This window comes from Phlebotomus papatasi, chromosome 3, assembly GCF_024763615.1.
Source record: "Phlebotomus papatasi isolate M1 chromosome 3, Ppap_2.1, whole genome shotgun sequence".
Lineage (NCBI taxonomy): Eukaryota > Metazoa > Arthropoda > Insecta > Diptera > Psychodidae > Phlebotomus > Phlebotomus papatasi.
The window spans coordinates 70773391-70793511 of NC_077224.1; the positions used below are offsets into that span (position 1 = coordinate 70773391).

Here is a 20121-nt window from a genome sequence, read left to right on the forward strand (position 1 = left end):
AAATCTCCCAAAAATCTCCTAAATTTCAAATGTTTGTACAGTGCTCGCTTTGTAATCCGGAAGATTGGGAGACAATATGACAGATGTCAGCTTCGTAATCCCGATGGATTTTTTAAATTTGTTCAACGTCTCGAAAGTATAATAAAAGATTTTTTTCTAGAATTAGAATGTAAGTTTTAAAGAAGTTTAAAAGGACATAATTAGAGAATTCTCTAGATCAAAATTTTCGGATCTTGATGCCCACTCGAATCTCCTAAATCTAGGAAAATCTCCTACAGTTGGCAACACTGTTTATTTGTTGTTTTTGATCACCAGCGCCCTCATGCTGTCAGTGCTGTGAGTTTTGCCGTGTAGAAAAAGTATTTACGACACGTCGAAAAAACGGTGTGTCCAGTGAAAAGTTAAATGGCGCTGATGGGATTTCGTGGTGTATTTTCAATGTGAAAAATCTCTGTGAAAATTCAATCTGTCGTCTAAAAGTGATGTGTAATTTGTAAATTCATCCTCCACACTAGGTAATGCTGGTGTTATCCTTGCTGGAAATCTGTGGGATTGGGAGTTTTTCAGCTAGAAAAATTTGCCCTGATTCATTATTGATTTTTCCCCATTTTTCCTCCCTCACGCCCAATTTTCCCTGTTTGGGAGGGTTTTACTGCTTCTGGTGGTTTATGTTTCTTCTCTTTGAGTATTTGGGGCTCCTGGGGATTAGTAAATTGCCTCAATTAAGTCGATTTTGATGAATTTGTTGGGCGTTGGGGGATTGATGACATCATCAAAAGTGACTGACGTACGGAAGATTTTTTTCACGGGGCTTTTCTATCTTCGCCCATCAGATCATTTGCATTTTTTGGGGGTGGAGAAGCGTGGTGTTGAGCAAAGATGGATAGAAAAGCTGAACTGGAGAGGAAAAAGGCCAAATTGGCGGCCATGAGGGAGGAGAAGGATCGACGACGACGCGAAAAAGAGCAGAAAGACATGGAGGAAGCGGCTGGAAGACTTGGTGCTGGTCATGATAAGGACAATAGAAGGTAAGGAGATGGTTCTTATTCACCAAAGTGGAAAAATGCCGAAGAAATCAATGGATTTATCCTCGGCAGAGATTTGGATGAAATGCTCTCTTCTCTGGGCGTTGCTCCAGTGTCCGAAGTTCTATCTTCGCTCTCCTCGGTGAATTCTGCTGCCTCAGATACTTCTGCCACCCATACACCAGATGGTAGCCTCCAGCCGGCCAGTCTCAATGGTACACAGCCGGCCAGCCTGAAGAATAGGAAGCCTGTGAATCTGAGTGTTGTGGCTGTTCAGACAACTAACATCCCGCCGAAGGAGACTGTTGTCTACACCAAACAAACGCAGACCAACAGTTCCGGAGGACATGAGAGAGATGGTGAGTGTCCATTTTGATCTTCCCAAATTCCTTTATAATTTTCTCTGTCTCCAAAGTATTTTTGCCATTCAATCGATTTTCTCAACCCACTGGCGTTAGTTTCTCATGGAAATCTCTCTCACAGAGACAGAGAGAGGAGATCTCATGAGGATTTTACTGTGGAAATTGGAGAGGTGGAGAGTATTAGTCAATAAAAAGTCACTTTAATGTTGATGTTGACGGTGGTGGGTTGAGGAGAAAAATCTTCCTACATCTCATTGCACTAAAGAAGACTCTGAATTTTACATTATTCTGCGACTACACAGAATCTCTCAGATGACCTATAAAATTATTACAGAACATTATCAATCAATTTTAGTTATTTTTATTATTTTTTTGTTTCTTATTAGACTTCTAGATGCTTTCTTTAATTTTTCCTATAAGAAAATCTAAGTAGAAAAACCTCATTTTTCATATTTCAAATAAGTTATGGGATATGCAAAATAATTTATATTTAAAAACATATTTTTAAATCCGAATAATTAAAAATTCGAAATGAAAAAGACGATTTTTCGCAGGGGAAAGTGGTCTAAAAAGCTAAAATTCCATTTTGTTAATCGAAATAATAGAAAGTAGTTATTAGTATTAACTATAGTACACAAAATAGAATTTTCGCTTTGAGAAATAAGAGAAAAATTGAAACATTCCAAGGCAGATCACTTACGTATGAATAAGTTCTTTCCAATTTTTCGTGAATGCTTTATGGTGCTTTTACAATGAAAAATGAAAAGGGGAAAACTGTTCCTGAACATGTTTTTTAGTACATTGCTTTTCTGATGTTCTTCTGCATTATCGACTTTTCTGTTGGTTCCTGTCACGACTATTTGCTGATTTTGGAATACGAAGATGACTGGGTAAAATAGTCAAGACAGGAACCAGAACAAAAAAAAATGTTGATAACGCAGAAGTACATTACTGAAGTACAGAAGTACAATACGGTAGAGTCAGCCCTTTTGGCCATGTAAGCACTTTTGACCACCTAAAGTAAAATCACATTGTAAGGCAATTATGAGTTTATTTAGAACAGGAAAATGGGTCTTATTTCGTGACCTCTAACCTAACGAATCAGAAACCATATTTGATTTTGTATCGACTTGATTAATTCTAAGTTATTGAAAGAAATTCTCGACAAGGTAAACAATCACTAAAAAAAAACATGGGATTCTTAAGAAACTTGTTAATGTTAAGAGAAATTGTTTTGCATTATTTCATATTTTTGATGAAAATATTTGATGTTATTCAATGAAAGTCCATTTTAATAATAATATTTTTTTTAATAAGATTTTCTAACAAATTAAATCAAAATCGGATGTGGCTAAAAGAGCTTACTTTTTTCGGCTGTGTAAGTACTTTTGGCCGTTCATTTTCCCATACATTTTACACTTGGTGCACCTCGCGGATTTCAGTAAAAACGATCGTGACTTTTGACTGATTTTTACATCAAATAGAAAATGGGCAAAAAGTCGTTTAAAATACTCTAAAAATCACAGAAAATTGGTGTTAAGAATAGGACTTGTGCTGTGTATTTGTAAAAGTTTTCGAAAGCTATTGCTTCTCTTATTTTATTAAAATTCTATTGGAAACAAGTGGCCAAAAGTGCTTACAAAGTGGCCAAAAGTACTAATACATGCATAGTTGCATAAAATGCATTTCTCACTAATATATCCGAAAAATTTTGGGAATTCTCTTGGATTATTAGGAAGAAACGGCTTTAAGGTATCTTTGTACAAAATTTCATTTTATTTAAATAAAGATTATAATAATTACAATCACATGAAACCTTAAAGTGGCTAAAAGTACTTACTCCACCCTAGCATCATTATGTATTTACAACAATGAATAAACAATGTATCGCTCAAAGTATTGCCCATTGTTAGACAGTACTTTCTTCCATCTCTTTGAAAACATCCAAGGATATGATATAAAAGGAAATACAGTAGGCTCTCTCAAATTCGGATATTTGGGACCGAAATGTCACCCGTATTAGAGAGAAATTTGGGCGACAAACTTTTTGAAATGCAACGATTTTTTATTCATGTGCATATAGATATTGCGTTTACACACTCATATATAACGTAAATTGCATGAAAATCCCTCAATAATGCGAAATCATATCAAAACTAAGACAAACCATGCCAAATATGAGCATATTTTATTCCTTGACAATCATAATCAAACTTGAAAGATGACAGGAAACTTTTTTCAAATGTAACCGTTGCCCGAATTATGAAGTAGCCCGATCTTAAAAGAGCCGATTTAGCAAGAGTCTACTGTAGTAATCGAAAGATGAAATATCTGCTACACAAGATGGGTCTGGCAGAACTTCCCACTTGAGCGCTTTCGTGTTACAAAATTGCTTTCCTGTGCTTATACTTGCATTGCGGTCGCGTCTCTTGCAGGACTTTGCTAAAACGAATTAATTACCCTGAATAGACATCCACAGGGTACACAGGAATGGTTTTTCCAGACTTCAAAAGCTCATGAAGTTGTCCTAGGCCCTGGCATTACCAATTACCCTATTTCTGATTTGTTTCTGTCCTGAGTCCTGGGATAACCCTTGTCTCACTTCATTTGGCTTTGTGCGGGGCCCTTAAATAACCAATTGTTCCACTTCTGATTTATTTTGTGCTAGGCACTAGGATAACCAATTATCCTACTTCTGATATTGTTGTTCTGGGTTTTGGAATAACCAGTTATCCCATTTGTGATTTTGTTGTCCTGGGTTCTGGTCGTTCTGGTCAAGTCATGGATTCTGATTTACTTTGTACTAAGCACTGAGATAACTAATTATCCCATTTCTGATATCGTTGTTCTGGGTCCTGAATGATCAATTATTCCACTTCTGATCTATTTTGTGCTGGGCCTCGGGATAACCAATTATTTCACTTCTGATTTTCCTGTCCTAGGCCCTGGGATACTAATTATTGCACTTCTGATTTATTTTATGCTAAGCACTGAGGTAACCAATTATCTCACTTCTGAATTTGTCGTCCTATGTCCTAAGATAACCAATTGTCGTACTTCTGAATATTTTGTGCTAAGCACAGAGATATCCAATTATCAAACTTCTGAATTTGTTGTCGTAGGTCCCGGGATAACCAATTATCCCAGTTCTGATTTACTTTTTGCAAGGCACTGAGATAACCAATTATCCCACTTCTAAATTTGTTGTCTTTTGCCCTGGGATAACTAATTATTCCACTTTTGATTTTTTTATCCTAGGTCCTGGAATAACGAATTATCATACTTTTGATTTTGTTGTTCTGAGCCCTGGCACAAGCAATGATTCAATTTCTGATTTGTTTTGGTTCTGGATCCTGGGATCACCAATTATACACTTCTTATAGCCCAAAACATGACACTCCATGCTTCCCGTCTGCTCGATTAAATCTAGACTGATTCCCGTTATACCCTGTATCGGTACGGTTCTAAAGAGAAGAGATTCATGACTTTCAAATCATGACAGTTGTAATCTTAATAGATGAACTGACATCCAACGCTACGCCAAATTGATCACAAAAAATACAGAGTATGAGCTCGAAATCATAAATATTCCACTTTGTCATCAATATTGAAATATAGTCGGGCTTTCTCTATTGTTTTTAACGCTTCGGATGACTGTGGAATATCCACTTTTCATTTTCAGTAAAAATAATTTTTTGTGCTCGGAATTACTTGACGGAATTACTTTCGTCTATTTTTATTTGTTCGAAATGCCGTCTCGCGGCAATTTTTGTAAATATCATCCGTTCCGTCTGTTAATTACTTCAATTGCAGTTTTCTTTTAAATAAAATAAAATAATTCATTCAAGTTTTCTGCAATTCTGCCTGAAGTACGTCTTTAGTTCAGCTTAGGACTCTTTTGTTTACCTTACTTACTGCAAAACTTACATTGTATTCCTAGTCTAATGGTGGCGCTGTATCCTGAAGCTAGAATTTGTATTGAGAGATGCAAACGCGTTGAGATAACGCCATCTGACGGTTTTATAAGAACTTATTCATACGTCTTCAAAAAGTGTTTAAAGCCAAAGTCTTTTCCATAGTAAAAACGTTATTTTTTGTAAGAAGACTTGGAAGATTATTTGTCTTATTAGAAACATCTTATTGCAAGTCTATCTCATATATTCAATTTAAATGATGAATATTTAAAAGAGCTTCAATATTAATAATAAATATTATTTGGCTAAATTAAGGATTAATTTTTCTTCCTTTTTTCATTAAATTTTTGAAAACTAACTAAAATGTTTCAGATTTTAATTTTACATTAAGATTTTATCAGTAAAATTTTATACATTAAGATAACATATCATACGGAAGCAAGTTCCCAAACACGGTATTCTATATTCGACTTTCAAAACCTCGGATTGAATTTTAACGGTTAAAAAAATATTATTACGTTCGCTTGTATAATAACATGTTATTATTTGCTAATGAAAGTGCAGAAAGCAAACTGCTATAAAAATATGCAAAGTTTATTGTTATAATAAAAATATATATATTGACTTTCACATTTTGCGAATAATTTTTGTGGATTTTGTGAATAATTTTTATTGAATGTAAAACCAGTAAATAAATAAAAATGTAATTTGCTATTCTAAATTAATAAACATATTTGTTTGGTAGGGAAAAGCTATCAGGCTTCGTACACACAGCAAAAGAAGTGGCCCGAATTGCAAGCTGGCCGAAATATGATACAGTTTCCTTAAATTACACATTTCCTGAAAAACTCAGGTCAGACTCATTAAAGAAATACGGGAAAAATAAAAAGTGTTTGAAGGTAGTGTGTGCGAAGCTTGAAAGACTTCCCCTAGGATTTTTTTCAAAGAAAGCCTAGGGGAGAGTGGGGAAGTTTCATGTATTTGTGATTTTAGAAAATAGGCATTTTTAGAAAATAAATAAATATCTGGGAATAGTGCCGTATATTTTCAAAATGTCAATATTCAAGAGATAACTGGGCAGAGTTATCTAGAATATTAGTTCATATCACTTGAAAAGTGAGTTTCATGAAATTTCGTCATCATAACATATCTCTTTAATTTTATGTTAAATGCTTTCTTATATTTGTAATATTTATTGGTTTAATTTTATTATTTGATTTTGTTTATATTCTGCAATTTACAAATATTATACCTAATGCACAATAGCTTTTGTTTTGTAAACATGTTTTTGACATTTCAATGACACTATGAGTGAGAACTAAATCTAGTTATCTCGCTCACTCTCATAAGAAATTTTGAAAACATTTTTCAAAACAAAAGTTACGGTGCGTTGTGTATTATGCCCAACGCACAATAACTTTTGTTTTGTATAAGTACATGTTTTTGAAATTTCAATGAGAGTAAATGAAACCGATATCTAGTTATCTCACTCTCTCTCATAGGAAATTTTAAAAACATGTTTACAAAACAAAAGTTATTGTGCGTTGTGTGTTACAAATTCTCCTTGGAAATATTCTGTGAAGTCATCAGTCATCTTCCATTCATTTTTTGTAGCTTGCAAAAAAACACATTTTAGGATATTTCTGTGTTTCCTTTTCTCTCTATCACACACACTGTTGTTGTTTCTCCAAAGAACAAAAAAAAGATGTTTTCCACCGCCAAAATGTGTTGAATAATTTTAAAGAAAATATAAATGAAGTAACGAATAACGAATACAGTTCTTTCTTGCCACTCCTCACCATTATCAGGATATATGGAGGATTGGTGGCGTCCAAGAAAAGGTAAATTTGTCATTTGTAAAGGAAGAGTTTCTACTCAAAGAAAAATAACTCTGAAAGAGCAGAAATACAGAGGACGCGTTTAGAATTGAAAAGAAATAAAAGAAACAAAATTTATTAGGAATAAACATGATTTTTTTTTAATTCACGAAAATAGAGAAATATTCACGTAATAATTCTATTTTTTCTCTTTTTTCATTCTTTTGCAGCTCACGCCACTGATTATTACGGTAAGTGTCTGATTGTTCAATTTATTATGCTGTTACTGTTTTATTTATTTTTCAATTTTACTATTTGTGCATAAGAGTCGCAGCTTTATTTATAAAATGAAAGAAAAAATAATTTTTCTTAAATTTATTTTATATTCTCTCAATATTTTTATGTGATTTTTTTCCATGAAATATTTTATTTCTCAAAATTTATTTAATTTCTCCACCCACTTTTATTTTAAAAATTTTATTTTATTTGTTTATTTGTTCTTTTATTGCATGAATGGTAAATGCAAGAAAAAGTGTTTAAAAATGCGTCTTTGTCCATTTTTTTTAAATTAATATTTGTTATTTGTCTTCTTGATAGAAGAAAAATAATTTTTTTTGGAAGCAAAAAATCTGCATGATTTCTAATGCGTTTATTATCATAATTTAGTTGTTATACAAAAAAGTTTTAATTTATTTTTTCAATTAATTTAATAAAATATTGGCCAGAAAATCTTTATTATTTTTTAGTAATTTTAGTCGCATTTCTTTTTTTAAGTTTGTCTCTTTGTGGCTCATTGAATGAATGATTGTTGACTTTATTATCTCTATATTTTTAATGAAATTATTTTTCACATTTATATCACAATAATTAGTTTAGCAAAATGAGGAAAAAATAAGTATTAAGTAGTTGAATATTTATTTTTTTCCTTTATTTTCTCTGACACAAACACCCTATTTAATTTTCAAATTAATACTTTTTTTTACCATAACTTCACTTTTTGCAAACTTTTTTTTCATTTACTATATTTGGCATGATAGGATTTGCTCGATTAATTAAGCCCCGCCTATAAACTTAAATTGGCCACGCCCTTATGATTCTTTTTATAGCTAGCGATTTTTTAAAATAGTTTGATTGCGAAATGCTCTGACATCCAAAGAGGAAGTTAATGGTATCAGTCGTATCAGTTTATTTAAAAGGGGTACTCAATGCGTCAAGTGGTAGAGCACTCGCTCTATGATTCAAGTGTTCTGGATTCGAATCCTTTTTAGGTCACTAGAATTTTTTTGCGTTAAAGGTGTTCAAATTACATCCAGTGAGCTTCACTGCACCTGATTTCACGTGGCATGAGACTGACAACTCCATCCCTGTGTAAGAAAAATAATAATGGATGTTCCGAGCTCCCATAGCGGGGAGGCCTCTAAGTTCCTGTATGCACTAAGAAAAAAGGGGATGCGATTAACATTTTTCCTCGTAACTTTAACACTTTTTAGGTGTAAAAATATATCAACATTTTTTAATGTAAATTTTACACCTTTTTAAGTGTAAAATTAACATGAAAAAGGGTAACTTTAACCCATAATACACTTAAAAAGCATAATATTTACACCGATTTCGGATCAATAATGCAGGGTAAAATTAACATTTCCGGAATGTTATTTTAACTTTTTCGGATTTCTTTCAGTGTGGAACGTTCTGTCATAATTATTATTATTTTATTTAAAAGGGCGTGGCTAAAAATTCAAACTGTTAAATAAAACAGTGAAGGAAAATTCGGAGAGTTCTTCAAATCTCAAGGTTTTAAGTATACTTCTACTTTTCCTTCGACTTTATTTTTCTTTTGGATTTGTAACGTCTCATTTGAGTAAGCCTAATCAGCAGGTAAACAATTTAAAAGAGAGTAACAATTTAATTTGAAAACTTACTTAAATTGACTGAATTTGATGATTAATTTTTCTTGCAAAAATTATAGAGATTAGTCAAGGTTAAAATGCCAAATTATTAAGTTTTCTCTATGTTTCCTCTATGAGAAATTTCTGTCAATATTTGGCATATTCAAGAAATATTAGCAGTTTTTCTTACGCAAACGTAATGGCTACTGCATCTATGAGGCATTTCTGTGATTATTTGGAACATTTCAGGAAATTTGACAATTTTTTTTACACTATGGCCTCTACACACTAGAGAAATTTATGTCCATATTTAAGCAAATTCCGTACTTGTGTAGGTAAAACTCTTCAATATGGATATAAATAAATATCTCGAGTGTGTAGAAGCCATAACGTAATGGCTTCTACACGATATAGGAAGCTTTTGACAGTATTTATGACATTGAAGAAATTTTTATGGTTTATCTTGCACAAACGTAATGCCTTTTACACACTATGAGAAATTTTTGTCAATATTTCTGCATATTGATGAAATTTTAATAGTTTTTCTCACAGGAAGGTAATGGAATCAACACACTTTGAGAGATTTATGTCAATGTTTCTTATGGCCTCTACACACTAGAGAAATTTATGTCCATATTGAAGCAAATTCTCTAAACTTTAATAGAAAAAACTCTTCAATATGGACATAAATTCTTCTAATGTGAGAAACCTTAACACTGAAGAAATTTTGACAGTTTTTCTTACACAAACATAATGGCCTCTACACAATATGTTTAGCATTTGTCAATCTTTCGTATATTGAAGATCTTTTTCTCAATATTTGTAATATTACAGTTTTTGTTATAATATTGAAAAACTTTTGACTGTGTTTTCTACACAAACGTAATGGCCTCTGAGCTATTAGAAATGTCTTTCAATATTTTGAGTATTGAAGACATTTTGAGAGAATTTCTTATGGCCTCTACACACTAGAGAATTTACGTTCGTATTTGACAGTTTTTCCTGCGCAAGCATAAGCAATTTTCTCCAATATGGAAATAAATTTATCTAGTGTGTAGAGGCCACATGTGATGTAATCGTCCATATTTGGCATATTAAAGAATCTTTTTCATTATTTGGAATATTGAAAAAAATTTAAAGTGCTCTCTCTTGGAGTTCGAGCAGTTAGAAACTGTCAGTATTCGAATTTTTGAAGAATTTTTTTACAGTTTATCCTACACAATACTGAGAAAAAAAGAGGGTGCGATTAACATTTTTTCCTCAGAAATTTGACAATTTTTATTTAGGTGTAAAAATATATCAACAATTTTTAATGTTAATTTTACACCTTTTTAAGGGTAAAATAACATAAAAAAGGGTACCTTTAACCCCTAATACACCTAAAAAGGGTAATATTTACACCGATTTTGGATCAATACTGTAGGGTAAAATTAACATTTCCGGAATGTTATTTTAACTTTTTCGGATTTCTCTCACTCAGTAAAGCGTAACGGTCTCTACATACTATGTGAGCTTTTCGTCAATATTTGGCATCATACTGACGTAAATTGCTTAGGGGGAGGTGGGGCTACTTTGAGCTGTGGGGCTACATTGTTATACGATCTTTTCTCATGTTTCTAAAGGAAACTGGGTTTTTATATGATGTAATTTGGAAAGACAAAACAATTGTGGATTTAAATAAAATAACTATAAGAACCAGCTTCATTTAGAAATATACGAAAAAATCGTATAACAATGTAGCCCCACAGCTCAAAGTAGCCCCACCTCCCCCTATCCTTTGAACGGAAACCTCTCAAAATGTCTTCAATATACAAATTTTATCAAAAATTTGTGACATAAACTATTAAATTGACCGTTTGGTATTTTTTATGAAGAAGGCGTAGTCTCTTTTTATGGGCGGGGCTTGTAGTGCGGGTTCCTAAATAAACCATTGTTTATAGAAACAGCTTGCTTATTTTATTCTGCATTATAAATTAATTAAAATACATCAAATTCTACATTCATGTCAAATATTTTTAAAACAAATAATAATAAAATAATAAAAATGAGAATAAAAGAACGGCTTAAAGTGAAGAAGTTCCTTTTTTTATTATAACTACTTCTATTTTCTTTTTTTTTTGTTTTTTTTGCATAGAAAAAATAACCAACCAACACAATACAGATAATTTTTTGAAAATACAAGTTGAAGTAAAGTCGGAATTTCTTTTCATTTCAAGATGAATACAATCTAAATCCCGGTTTAGAGTGGGAGGATGAATTTACAGGTAGGTAAAATAAAAGAAAAGAGCCTTTTATTTTTTGAAAAAAATAAAAATAATTAAAAAAAAAAACAGAGCAAGAAAACATTTAATTGTATAATTTTTATTTATCTCTTGCTCTTTTTTTGTGTAAATAATTCAAGTAATTTATTAAAAAAAAACAAATTCTAGTTGAATTTATTAATTGAAATTACTAGTTAAAAAATATTTATTAGTAAATTAAATGAGTATGATTGTGAGAATGTTGTGTGAATGTTGAGGCAATAGAGGAAATATCGTAATTTAAATGGGATTAAAATAGTTAATATTACAACGTTCTAACGATCAGAGCTTTTAATTATTTTAACACTCCTTGTTACTAACATTTTTTTTTGTTACTATTTCTCTCTGGTGTCTATTGGGAATTTGTTTTATTTTTGGCGTAAAAAAAGAATTCAGTGATCTTTCACAGAATTTTGAAAGAACATTTGAATGAAGAGAGAAATGATAATTTAGAAGACAGTCGAGAGACAAAAGAATTTGGGTGGAGAAATTGAATTTATCAGCCAACGTGAGATTATTTCATTCTCTGAGATTTTGGTTTATTATTTTTTTTTTTGGAAGTCTGATCTATTTGAAGAAATTTTCTCACTTATTTACTGCTCTCATGTACAAAAGTTTTTCATGTTGCACGAGATTTCCATGGAAGAGATCTTATTCTAAAAGAGATAGAAATGCAAAGAAATGCGAGGAATAATCATAAGATATATACCTCAAAAAATGAAAAAAATATCGCATTTCTTTGCAATTTTCTGTTTATTATCAGCATGTTTAAGTGTTTTAGGGTTTTACATTTTACACTATTTTCTTTTATCGATAAATAAGATCAAAAAAATATTACAATGGTGGTACAAAAGAAGTGATAAAATAAAGCTGTGAATTTTGCATGATCTGTTTATCAAATTCAAGCAATTATCTGAGTTTATTTCACATAAATTTTTTTTTCAAAAGGAAAGAAAAAAAAGGAAAAACTATTTTTGTTGTTGTGCATTTTTTTTGCTAATTAAAGCAATTTTTTTGTGTGGGGTTAGTCTGAGTTGTGCTTGGATGTGTTTTGTGTCTAGTCTCGTTAGTTTTTTACTCACACAGTGCTTACTTTTGGTGATGCCCAAGGAGACGATGAAGAAAGTTCCCTGCCACACATCGATCATGGATTCCACTCCAAGTTACCACCCGGAATTCTTCCCCATGGACTTCCCAGGGTTGGCGAAGTGGCTCCAGCTGTTACGCCGCAAGAGCAACAAAAGAAGGAAGTGGAGGAGAAAAAAGAAAGTAAGAATCATCATTCACTTACTGTTTTTTTTTATGAATAATCCTTATGCCCAACGCACAATAACTTTTGTTTAGTAAACATGTTTTTAACATTTCAATGAGAGTGAGTGAGATCTAAATCTAGTCATCTCGCTCATTCTCATTCGAAATTTTGAAAACATATTTACAAACAAAAGTTACTGTGCGTTGGACATTATAAAAAAATAATATTAAAAAGTGGAAAATCATTCGTGGACAGCTCGAATTTTCGGGCGCTTTGCGAATGTTTTCTTCTCCATTTTTAAGAAGTTTAGGGGACAATCTGAATATTTGAGATAACACTGCAACCTTCTTTCAAGTCAATTTTTTCTACACAGAAAAAAAATATTTTGTAAAATTGTTCGTAAATGTTTGTGAAATCCTATGAAGGACTTACACGAAATGCTCGTGAATCATATAACCCACAAACAAGTTCGTAAAATTTTGTACATTTTCACAAACATTGTTCGTAAAATGATCATTTGGCGAACATTTTTTGTACTTTTATAAACATTCGTAATATGTAAATGTTCGTAAACACACAAAAAAAAATTCGTGAAATTTTGTCATTTGTTCGTATTTGTTTGAAAATTTTTGCCAGTCAAATAAAAATTTACGAACAAATGACAAAATTTTACGAACATTTTTTGTGTGTTTACGAACATTTACGAACAAATGTTTGTAAAAGTACAAAAAATGTTCGTCAAATGATCATTTTACGAACAATGTTTGTGAAAAAAGTACAAAATTTTACGAACTTGTTTGTAGTTTATACGGGTTATACAATTAACGAGCATTTCGTAAGACTGCCATAGGATTTCACAAACATTTACGAACAATTTTACAAAATATTTTTTTCTGTGTAAAGGAAAGAAAACGGTGTTCAAGCTTAACTAGACCGAATTTACATCCCTGATGCATTGTCTATTTAAAAATACTTAGTTGCAAGAATACTAGGCGGACAATTGAACATGTGTGAAAATACCGGTGAATCATTTCTAATAACGGTTTTTCAAGGTCAAAAGTAAAAAAGGCCCTAGAGAGCGCATTTATAAAGCGAATGGGGTCATAATTGAGCTCTTTAGAAGGGTCTTGGAATTTCGAACAAACCTGAATCGGTTTTGAAGCGGTAATGAACCGGTTCATAACCAATAACTGATTTTTATTTGAAATTCGCAATTAGTCCTAATTTATTTTAGGCAATATTTTGAGTGATTTATAAATACGTGTTGGAAATGGCGCCAAATTTTTGGCACTTATTGGTGCTAGTAAAAAAAACTATGAAGTTCGAAATGTGCATAATGCCGGGATTGAGTGTAGTACTCTTAAAATTATTTTGTGGGATGTTTCGAGTGATATACAAATAGGTTTAAATCAGTTGAGAACCGGTAAATGGTAAATGATGTGCAAGTACCTTTGAGGGATAACATCTAAGTCACGAGTTCGTGCACTTTGCAAAGCCTGGGACGGTTTGCCGCCTCTTTTATCTGTTGTGTTTATTCATTTTTGGACTATTATAAAATTGCATTCAAAATTTAATTATTGAAATATTATTGAAATTATTGAAACAAAATGTTTTGCTAATTTTTTTTAATCAAGTGAAGCAAATTTGTAATTTTTATTCTATGAAATTTTATACAAAGAATCATTATACAACTAGTGAAGAAGCATTTTCATCGTTCCGCTTTGGGATTGGTCACCAACTCTGATACAGCGGCGGACGTATGCTAACGTATTTTTCTGCTAATTAGTTTGAGTTTCAAAATAAGTTGAAAAATATAATAAGTCAACATTATTGCCTCTACACATTTGGAAGATATTGACGTGGAATTTTGATGTTTCGAAGTGAACTATTTTCGATTTATCAATGAATTGTTGGAGCTTTACTTCAAAATTATATATTGTAAAATAACTTTTTCAAATCCAAAAATGAATTATGTTTTACAATTTTATGTTTTTTTTAATCATTTTCTTTATTAGTATTTTCATGACCTCAAGTTCTCTATGTTTCGAGCGAAATATCACGTATGATGCACGCACATGTCTTCATGAAACACTCTTAGGCATATTTCTAATTGATGTTCCTTATGAATTTTGTCACACGAAAATCTTCTTGACTGAAGTATATTCTTAAAACGAAAACACTTAAGCATATACTTCAGTCGAGATGAAATTTTACATCGAAAAAGAGTAATAGTTACATTGATATCCGACGAATTAATTCAACTCGTACGAAGAGTTGTTTCAACTCTATTTTACTAAAATTTACAACGAAAAAGAGTAACAATTACATCGATATTCGTAGAGTTAATTCAAGTCTGCCATAGAGTTTAATTTTTTAGGTTTTTTTCTTAGTGTACTAGATTATCCAAATTCTTATCTACAAATTTGTCCGACATTATGCGTTGTCCGATTTTACAAACGTTTACATAGTAATTTTTTTGAATATTAATGCTATTCTCTTTCTTTTTAGTAATTGAGCTGTCTGAGGAGCAGAAACAAATGATAATTCTCTCTGAGGAATTCCAAAGGTTTGTCCTCAAGAGTGGCAAAATTATGGAGCGTGCTTTGTCCGAGAGTGTGGACATCTACAAGGATTATGTTGGAGGTGGAGACACAGATGAAGCAACGTAAGTGTTAACTTATTATGATGAATTTTTTTAAATTATTGAGTCGCCAATAATTGTTTTTTTTTTTGGTGGGGTATTTCAGTGATGAGAAATCTCATGCTCGACTCTCACTCAATCGGACCTTCTACTGTGATCGCTGGTCAAAGAATCGCTGTGTGACTTCCATGGATTGGTCCACTCACTTCCCTGAACTTCTGGTGGCATCGTATCATAACAATGAGGAGGGTCACAATGAGCCAGATGGTGTTGTGGCTGTGTGGAATACCAAGTTCAAGAAGAAGACTCCAGAGGATGTTTTCCATTGTCAGAGTGCCGTAATGTCAGCATGCTTCGCCAAGTTCCATCCCAATTTGATTCTTGGGGGAACGTATTCGGGTCAGATTGTGCTGTGGGATAATCGTGTGCAGAAGAGGACACCAATTCAGAGGACACCATTAAGTGCTACAGCTCATACTCATCCGGTCTTTTGTCTGTCAATGGTTGGATCCCAGAATGCCCACAATGTCATTTCTATTTCGACAGATGGGAAATTGTGCTCTTGGAGTCTGGATATGCTTTCAATGCCGCAGGATACGTTGGAATTGCAGCATAAGCAGGCTAAATCCATTGCGGTGACGTGCATGGGTTTTCCCAATGGAGAAATTAATAATTTTGTGGTGGGAAGCGAAGATGGATTTGTCTATTCGGCTTCCAGGCATGGAAATCGTGCGGGAATCAGTGAGATTTATGAGAAGCATTTGGGTCCAGTTACTGGAATTTCAACGCACTATAATCAGTCAAGTCCGGACTTTGGACATCTCTTTTTGACTTCTTCGATGGACTGGACGATAAAATTGTGGAGTCTGAAGGAGAATAAGCCATTGTATTCGTTTGAGGATAATTCAGATTATGTGATGGATGTTGCATGGTCTCCGATCAATCCGGCTCTATTTGCCAGTATTGATGGGGATGGGAGGTTGGATTTGTGGAATCTGAATCAGGATACGGAAGTTCCGACGGCTTCGGTTGTTGTGGAGGCAGCTCCGGCTCTCAATAGACTTTCTTGGAGTCCTAATGGGATGAATGTGACAGTGGGGGATGTTGATGGGAGGATATACGTGTATGATGTGGCTGAGCATGTGGCTACACCGAGGGTGGATGAGTGGACTAAATTTGCAGCGACTCTCAATGAGCTGCGGATGAATCAATTGGATGAATTTGAGGAGGCTGACAAGAAGACACCAATTCCGCAGAATCCTTCAATCTCCATCACGTCATCCAGTCCACATATTTAAGATGGAGCGGGGAGGGGGCTAGTCGCCAGAAACAACTCCTGGGTATGAATTTTGAGGTGATTGAGTTATTCACGTGAGAAATTCACAGATTATAGGTCGCCATTTTAAGTGTTTTGTGAAGCTTTCGCAAAAGTGTCATGCTAAAAACTGACAGCGTCTATTGCTTTTTGATGGATTTTTGACATTCAGACGATTTCTTCAAAAGCAATTTTTGATAAAAATGGCTTCCAATGTGTAGATGCCTTTCTTGCGAAAGCTTCACAAAATGCTTACTAAAAGGTTATCTCGTAGCGATGAATTGCTCATGGGAATAACTTTACCATCTCAAAATTGACACAATGCAGTGCTAATCCGTAGAATATTAATTCCCAAGTAAAAATTGTAATTTATTCTATTCTAAATCCATGTCTCATTTAACCGTTGGTCATTCAAATATACTCTGATGGTAAAATTAGTTAGTTTTTTGATTACTTGGCGCTGGCGTAGCATGCTGTCAGTTTTTTTGGCTGTGTGTTTTGTTCGCGAAAGGCTGTTTTTCTCGTGCAGTTAAATTAAATAATTTTGCAAGGCAATGATATCACTGGCTGACGTCATGGTGCATAAATAAACGTGTTGAATTGGTGAGCTGCGACTCGATAAGAGAGTGGGATAGTTTGGTGGGAGAGATACATGAACGTCAAAGGTCCGCGAGACGTTGAAACAAAACGAAGCTCGGCAGTTTGGAAGAGTGTTTGCGTGTGAAAGACATCGCGGTCAATTTATTCCAATAAATTTCAGTGATATTTATAGAAGTGCCAGTGTTTTTGGGTATTTCATCACAAATCAGCAGCTTCTTGTGTACAATCTGGATTATTTCATATGCACAGACATCTCCCGGAAAAGCCTCCAGTAACTCCTAGACTTTGAGGGATTTTCCCTTGAGTTTTTTATTGCTTAAAAACATTTGATTGTTTTCTTGTGGAAAAGTGTTTGTGCTGAGTGAGAAAAGTGCACAAATTTCCTGTGTTTCAGAGTCAACGAGGAGGAACCAACTACTTTCCAGAAGGTAAATCTCAAATACTTCCCTTTGTTAGGTTATTTGCACTATCTTCCGCAAAGAATCTTTCCCCCTCTTTGGAAAAAAAAATCAACAAAGAGGGTCGAAGAGACGCCAGCAAGTCCTTCCCTCCTTCCACACGCAGAATTTGTGTCAGAGCGGATTAAAAAGGGAATGAGGAACTCGTGGATTTCCCTCTGCAAAAGATGACTCATTTTGTGCTCAGCGTTTGCAACTCAATGACGTCGCCCCTTTCAAATAAAAATCCAGTCAATCGATAAATTCTCAGAAAAAGACCTTGTATTCAAATAACACCAAAAATTCCTCCAGATATTCGAATAATTTGTAACTAATAATACAGTGGTTTTCGTGGCAAAAGAGCTGCCCACTCGCGCGATAACATTTCCCTCTTGATAAGCCTTCCAATACTCCGGCATACTCGTTATCATTCCACTTGTTGCTTTATTTCTAAAAAAAAATATTTTCAGCATGTTCTTCCGTCGAGTTTTACAGTGATTTCATGCAAAAATGTCCAGCGAAACCCAATTAGTCGCTTTCTAATGAGGCATGAGGAACTGTATCAAAGAACCTTTTGATAAGATATTGAGCCTGGTTTTCTCGAGACCGCAATCTCTCAGAAATAGCTATAATTTTCTTTCTTCTCTTTACTGAAATTCTCTATTACGAAGGCAGTAGAAAGGGTAACGTGGAGGATTTAAAAGATATAGATAAGATAGAGATAAATCGACGTGTTTAGTGCCTGTAATACCTATTCAAATAAAGCTAATAGGCAAGGCGAGGCAAGGTGCATCGAAAACTGTTTCTGTTTAAAATTCAAATTTTGCACTCTAGTGGAGGTTTCCTAAAGCTTACTTGATCAGGTAACTTCAGAATTCCTGAATATTTGTTCGAAATGTTCAAAACAATTCCAATGGTAAAGGTCACCGGCTCTGCAGAATGCTCGGATTCACAATTTTCTATCCAAAAACTAGTTTTACATTTTTAGATTAATTTAGAATAAAATAGGGAATTTTAGAACCATTTTTCATTTGAAATTTTGATATTTTTATAAGTAAAAGTCTTATTAAAGTTTCTCAAGAAGCTGTAGAGGTAAAGGAAATGCTTGCAAAGAACCTCTAATTCTTGATCCTAAACTCTCGGTGTAGGATAATTTTGGATAATCTCTTTCTCGTCAATTTAAACGGGCTAAATGTTCTGGGGAACTGTCTTATACAGCCTTTAGATCTAAGGTTTAAACAGTCTTCAGACTAGAGGTTTAGCCCGATTCCCGTAGGTTTCAAAATTCTAAATAGCGTGCAATCTAGTTGCTTTTTGAGAGCCTAGGTTTATTTATCTTTAATAATCCAATCCTAAGTTAAATTTTCCCAAAAAATCATGACTGATAAGATATTAGAGCAGTTAAGCCATTTGGCTAAGGCTTAGGTACGAAGCCCGTATTAGCCTATGGTTTAACTGCTCTAAAATTCCTTATCAAACAAGATTCTTGGATGAATTTAACTTAAGATTTTTCTTTTAAAAACAAATGACCTATTAGATTCTGAAAAAGCAATCAAATTGGTTGCTATTTAGGATTTTGAGACCTCCAGGAACTGCACTAAGCTTCTAGTATGAAGATCACTTGTCTATTTGGTACTTAAAGCTTTTACTTCTTCGTGGTCTTTTTTTCTTTATCCATCTGAAACAGCATTCAATGGGTCAAGTGATAGAGCATTCGCCCTATGATGCAAGTGTTCAGGATTCGAATCCCCTTTAGGTCATCAGGAATTTTTCTGGCGTTGAAGGTGTTCGGATTGCATCCAGTTGAGCTTTACTACACTTGATTCCACGGGCTTGGGACTGACAATCCCATCCCTGTATAAGAAAAAAGGAAATCTGAAAATTCCGAATTAGAAATGATTCCAAATTACCCCATTTTACCCTACTGCACAATTTTTAGTATTGTAACCTAAATGGTAGCGAAAAATTTTATCGGTTTGTTGCCGGTTACTGATTTATAACCGGGGCTGTCAGAAGCACCGGTGGAACACCGATGTGCCAATTCTTTTTCCCTCGGCTTTCTAAAGTTTTGTTTAACTCTAAAAAGTTAGGAAAAGTGACTTTTTCTGATCCCCTATTTTTGATCATCTCGTTCTTAACACTAAACCTACCAAAACCGGTCAAATTGACCGATTTAAAACATTTTTAAAATTAACACATATTTAAATGGTACAGTGTCACTATCAAACTTTATTGACTTCTTAAAATATGGATGTAATATATTTTTCAATATTTAAATTTTAATTTTTTCCTCTTTTACAAGAAAAAATTGTTCATTATCCTACTTACTGTGGTCTGTCACTTGACTGAGCTACTATTCTGCCGTGGCTGAGACTAGACTATGGTCTGTCTAGGAAAAACCACCAAAAACGGTCGGTAGGTTTAGTGTTAAAGGGTTAAGCATTGTTCAAATCTCAGTTTTCTACCGCTTCTTAGAAGGAGTTATACGGTAAAATGTTCTGTTTTTTGTATGGGGGCTACCAGAAAGGGAAGGAAGGTGGGAGGAGAAGCTGAATTCATGGATAAAAAG

The 20121-nt window shown here is 33.5% G+C and overlaps 2 protein-coding genes across 12 annotated transcripts in view; both read left to right on the forward strand.

Annotated features, from left to right (window-relative positions):
- The first annotated feature begins 335 nt into the window (after positions 1-335).
- LOC129808204 (cytoplasmic dynein 1 intermediate chain) lies at positions 336-16952 on the forward strand. Of its 8 annotated transcripts, none has more exons than XM_055857974.1 (9): positions 373-515; positions 834-1028; positions 1098-1384; positions 7080-7142; positions 7349-7369; positions 11224-11271; positions 12418-12576; positions 15068-15224; positions 15307-16952. In XM_055857974.1, the coding sequence occupies exons 2-9, from the start codon at positions 880-882 to the stop codon at positions 16496-16498; spliced, it is 2076 nt and encodes a 691-aa protein (XP_055713949.1). In that variant the 5' UTR covers positions 373-515; positions 834-879; the 3' UTR covers positions 16499-16952. The 8 variants fall into 8 exon arrangements, with proteins under 8 accessions (XP_055713953.1, XP_055713954.1, XP_055713955.1 ...); XM_055857981.1 differs by having other exon boundaries at positions 375-515; positions 7110-7142; positions 12394-12576; XM_055857976.1 differs by having other exon boundaries at positions 375-515; positions 7110-7142.
- A 22-nt stretch (positions 16953-16974) lies between these two features.
- The window catches only part of LOC129808205 (uncharacterized), a 59087-nt gene continuing 55940 nt past the window's right edge, over positions 16975-20121 (forward strand). For 2 of the 4 annotated variants that reach the window (XM_055857984.1, XM_055857985.1), the window contains exon 1: positions 16994-17543. The gene's annotated coding sequence lies outside the window, so the exon portion shown is untranslated. Of the gene's footprint in view, positions 17544-20121 lie in introns of all 4 variants that reach the window. The other 2 variants (XM_055857986.1, XM_055857982.1) reach the window with 2 other exon arrangements.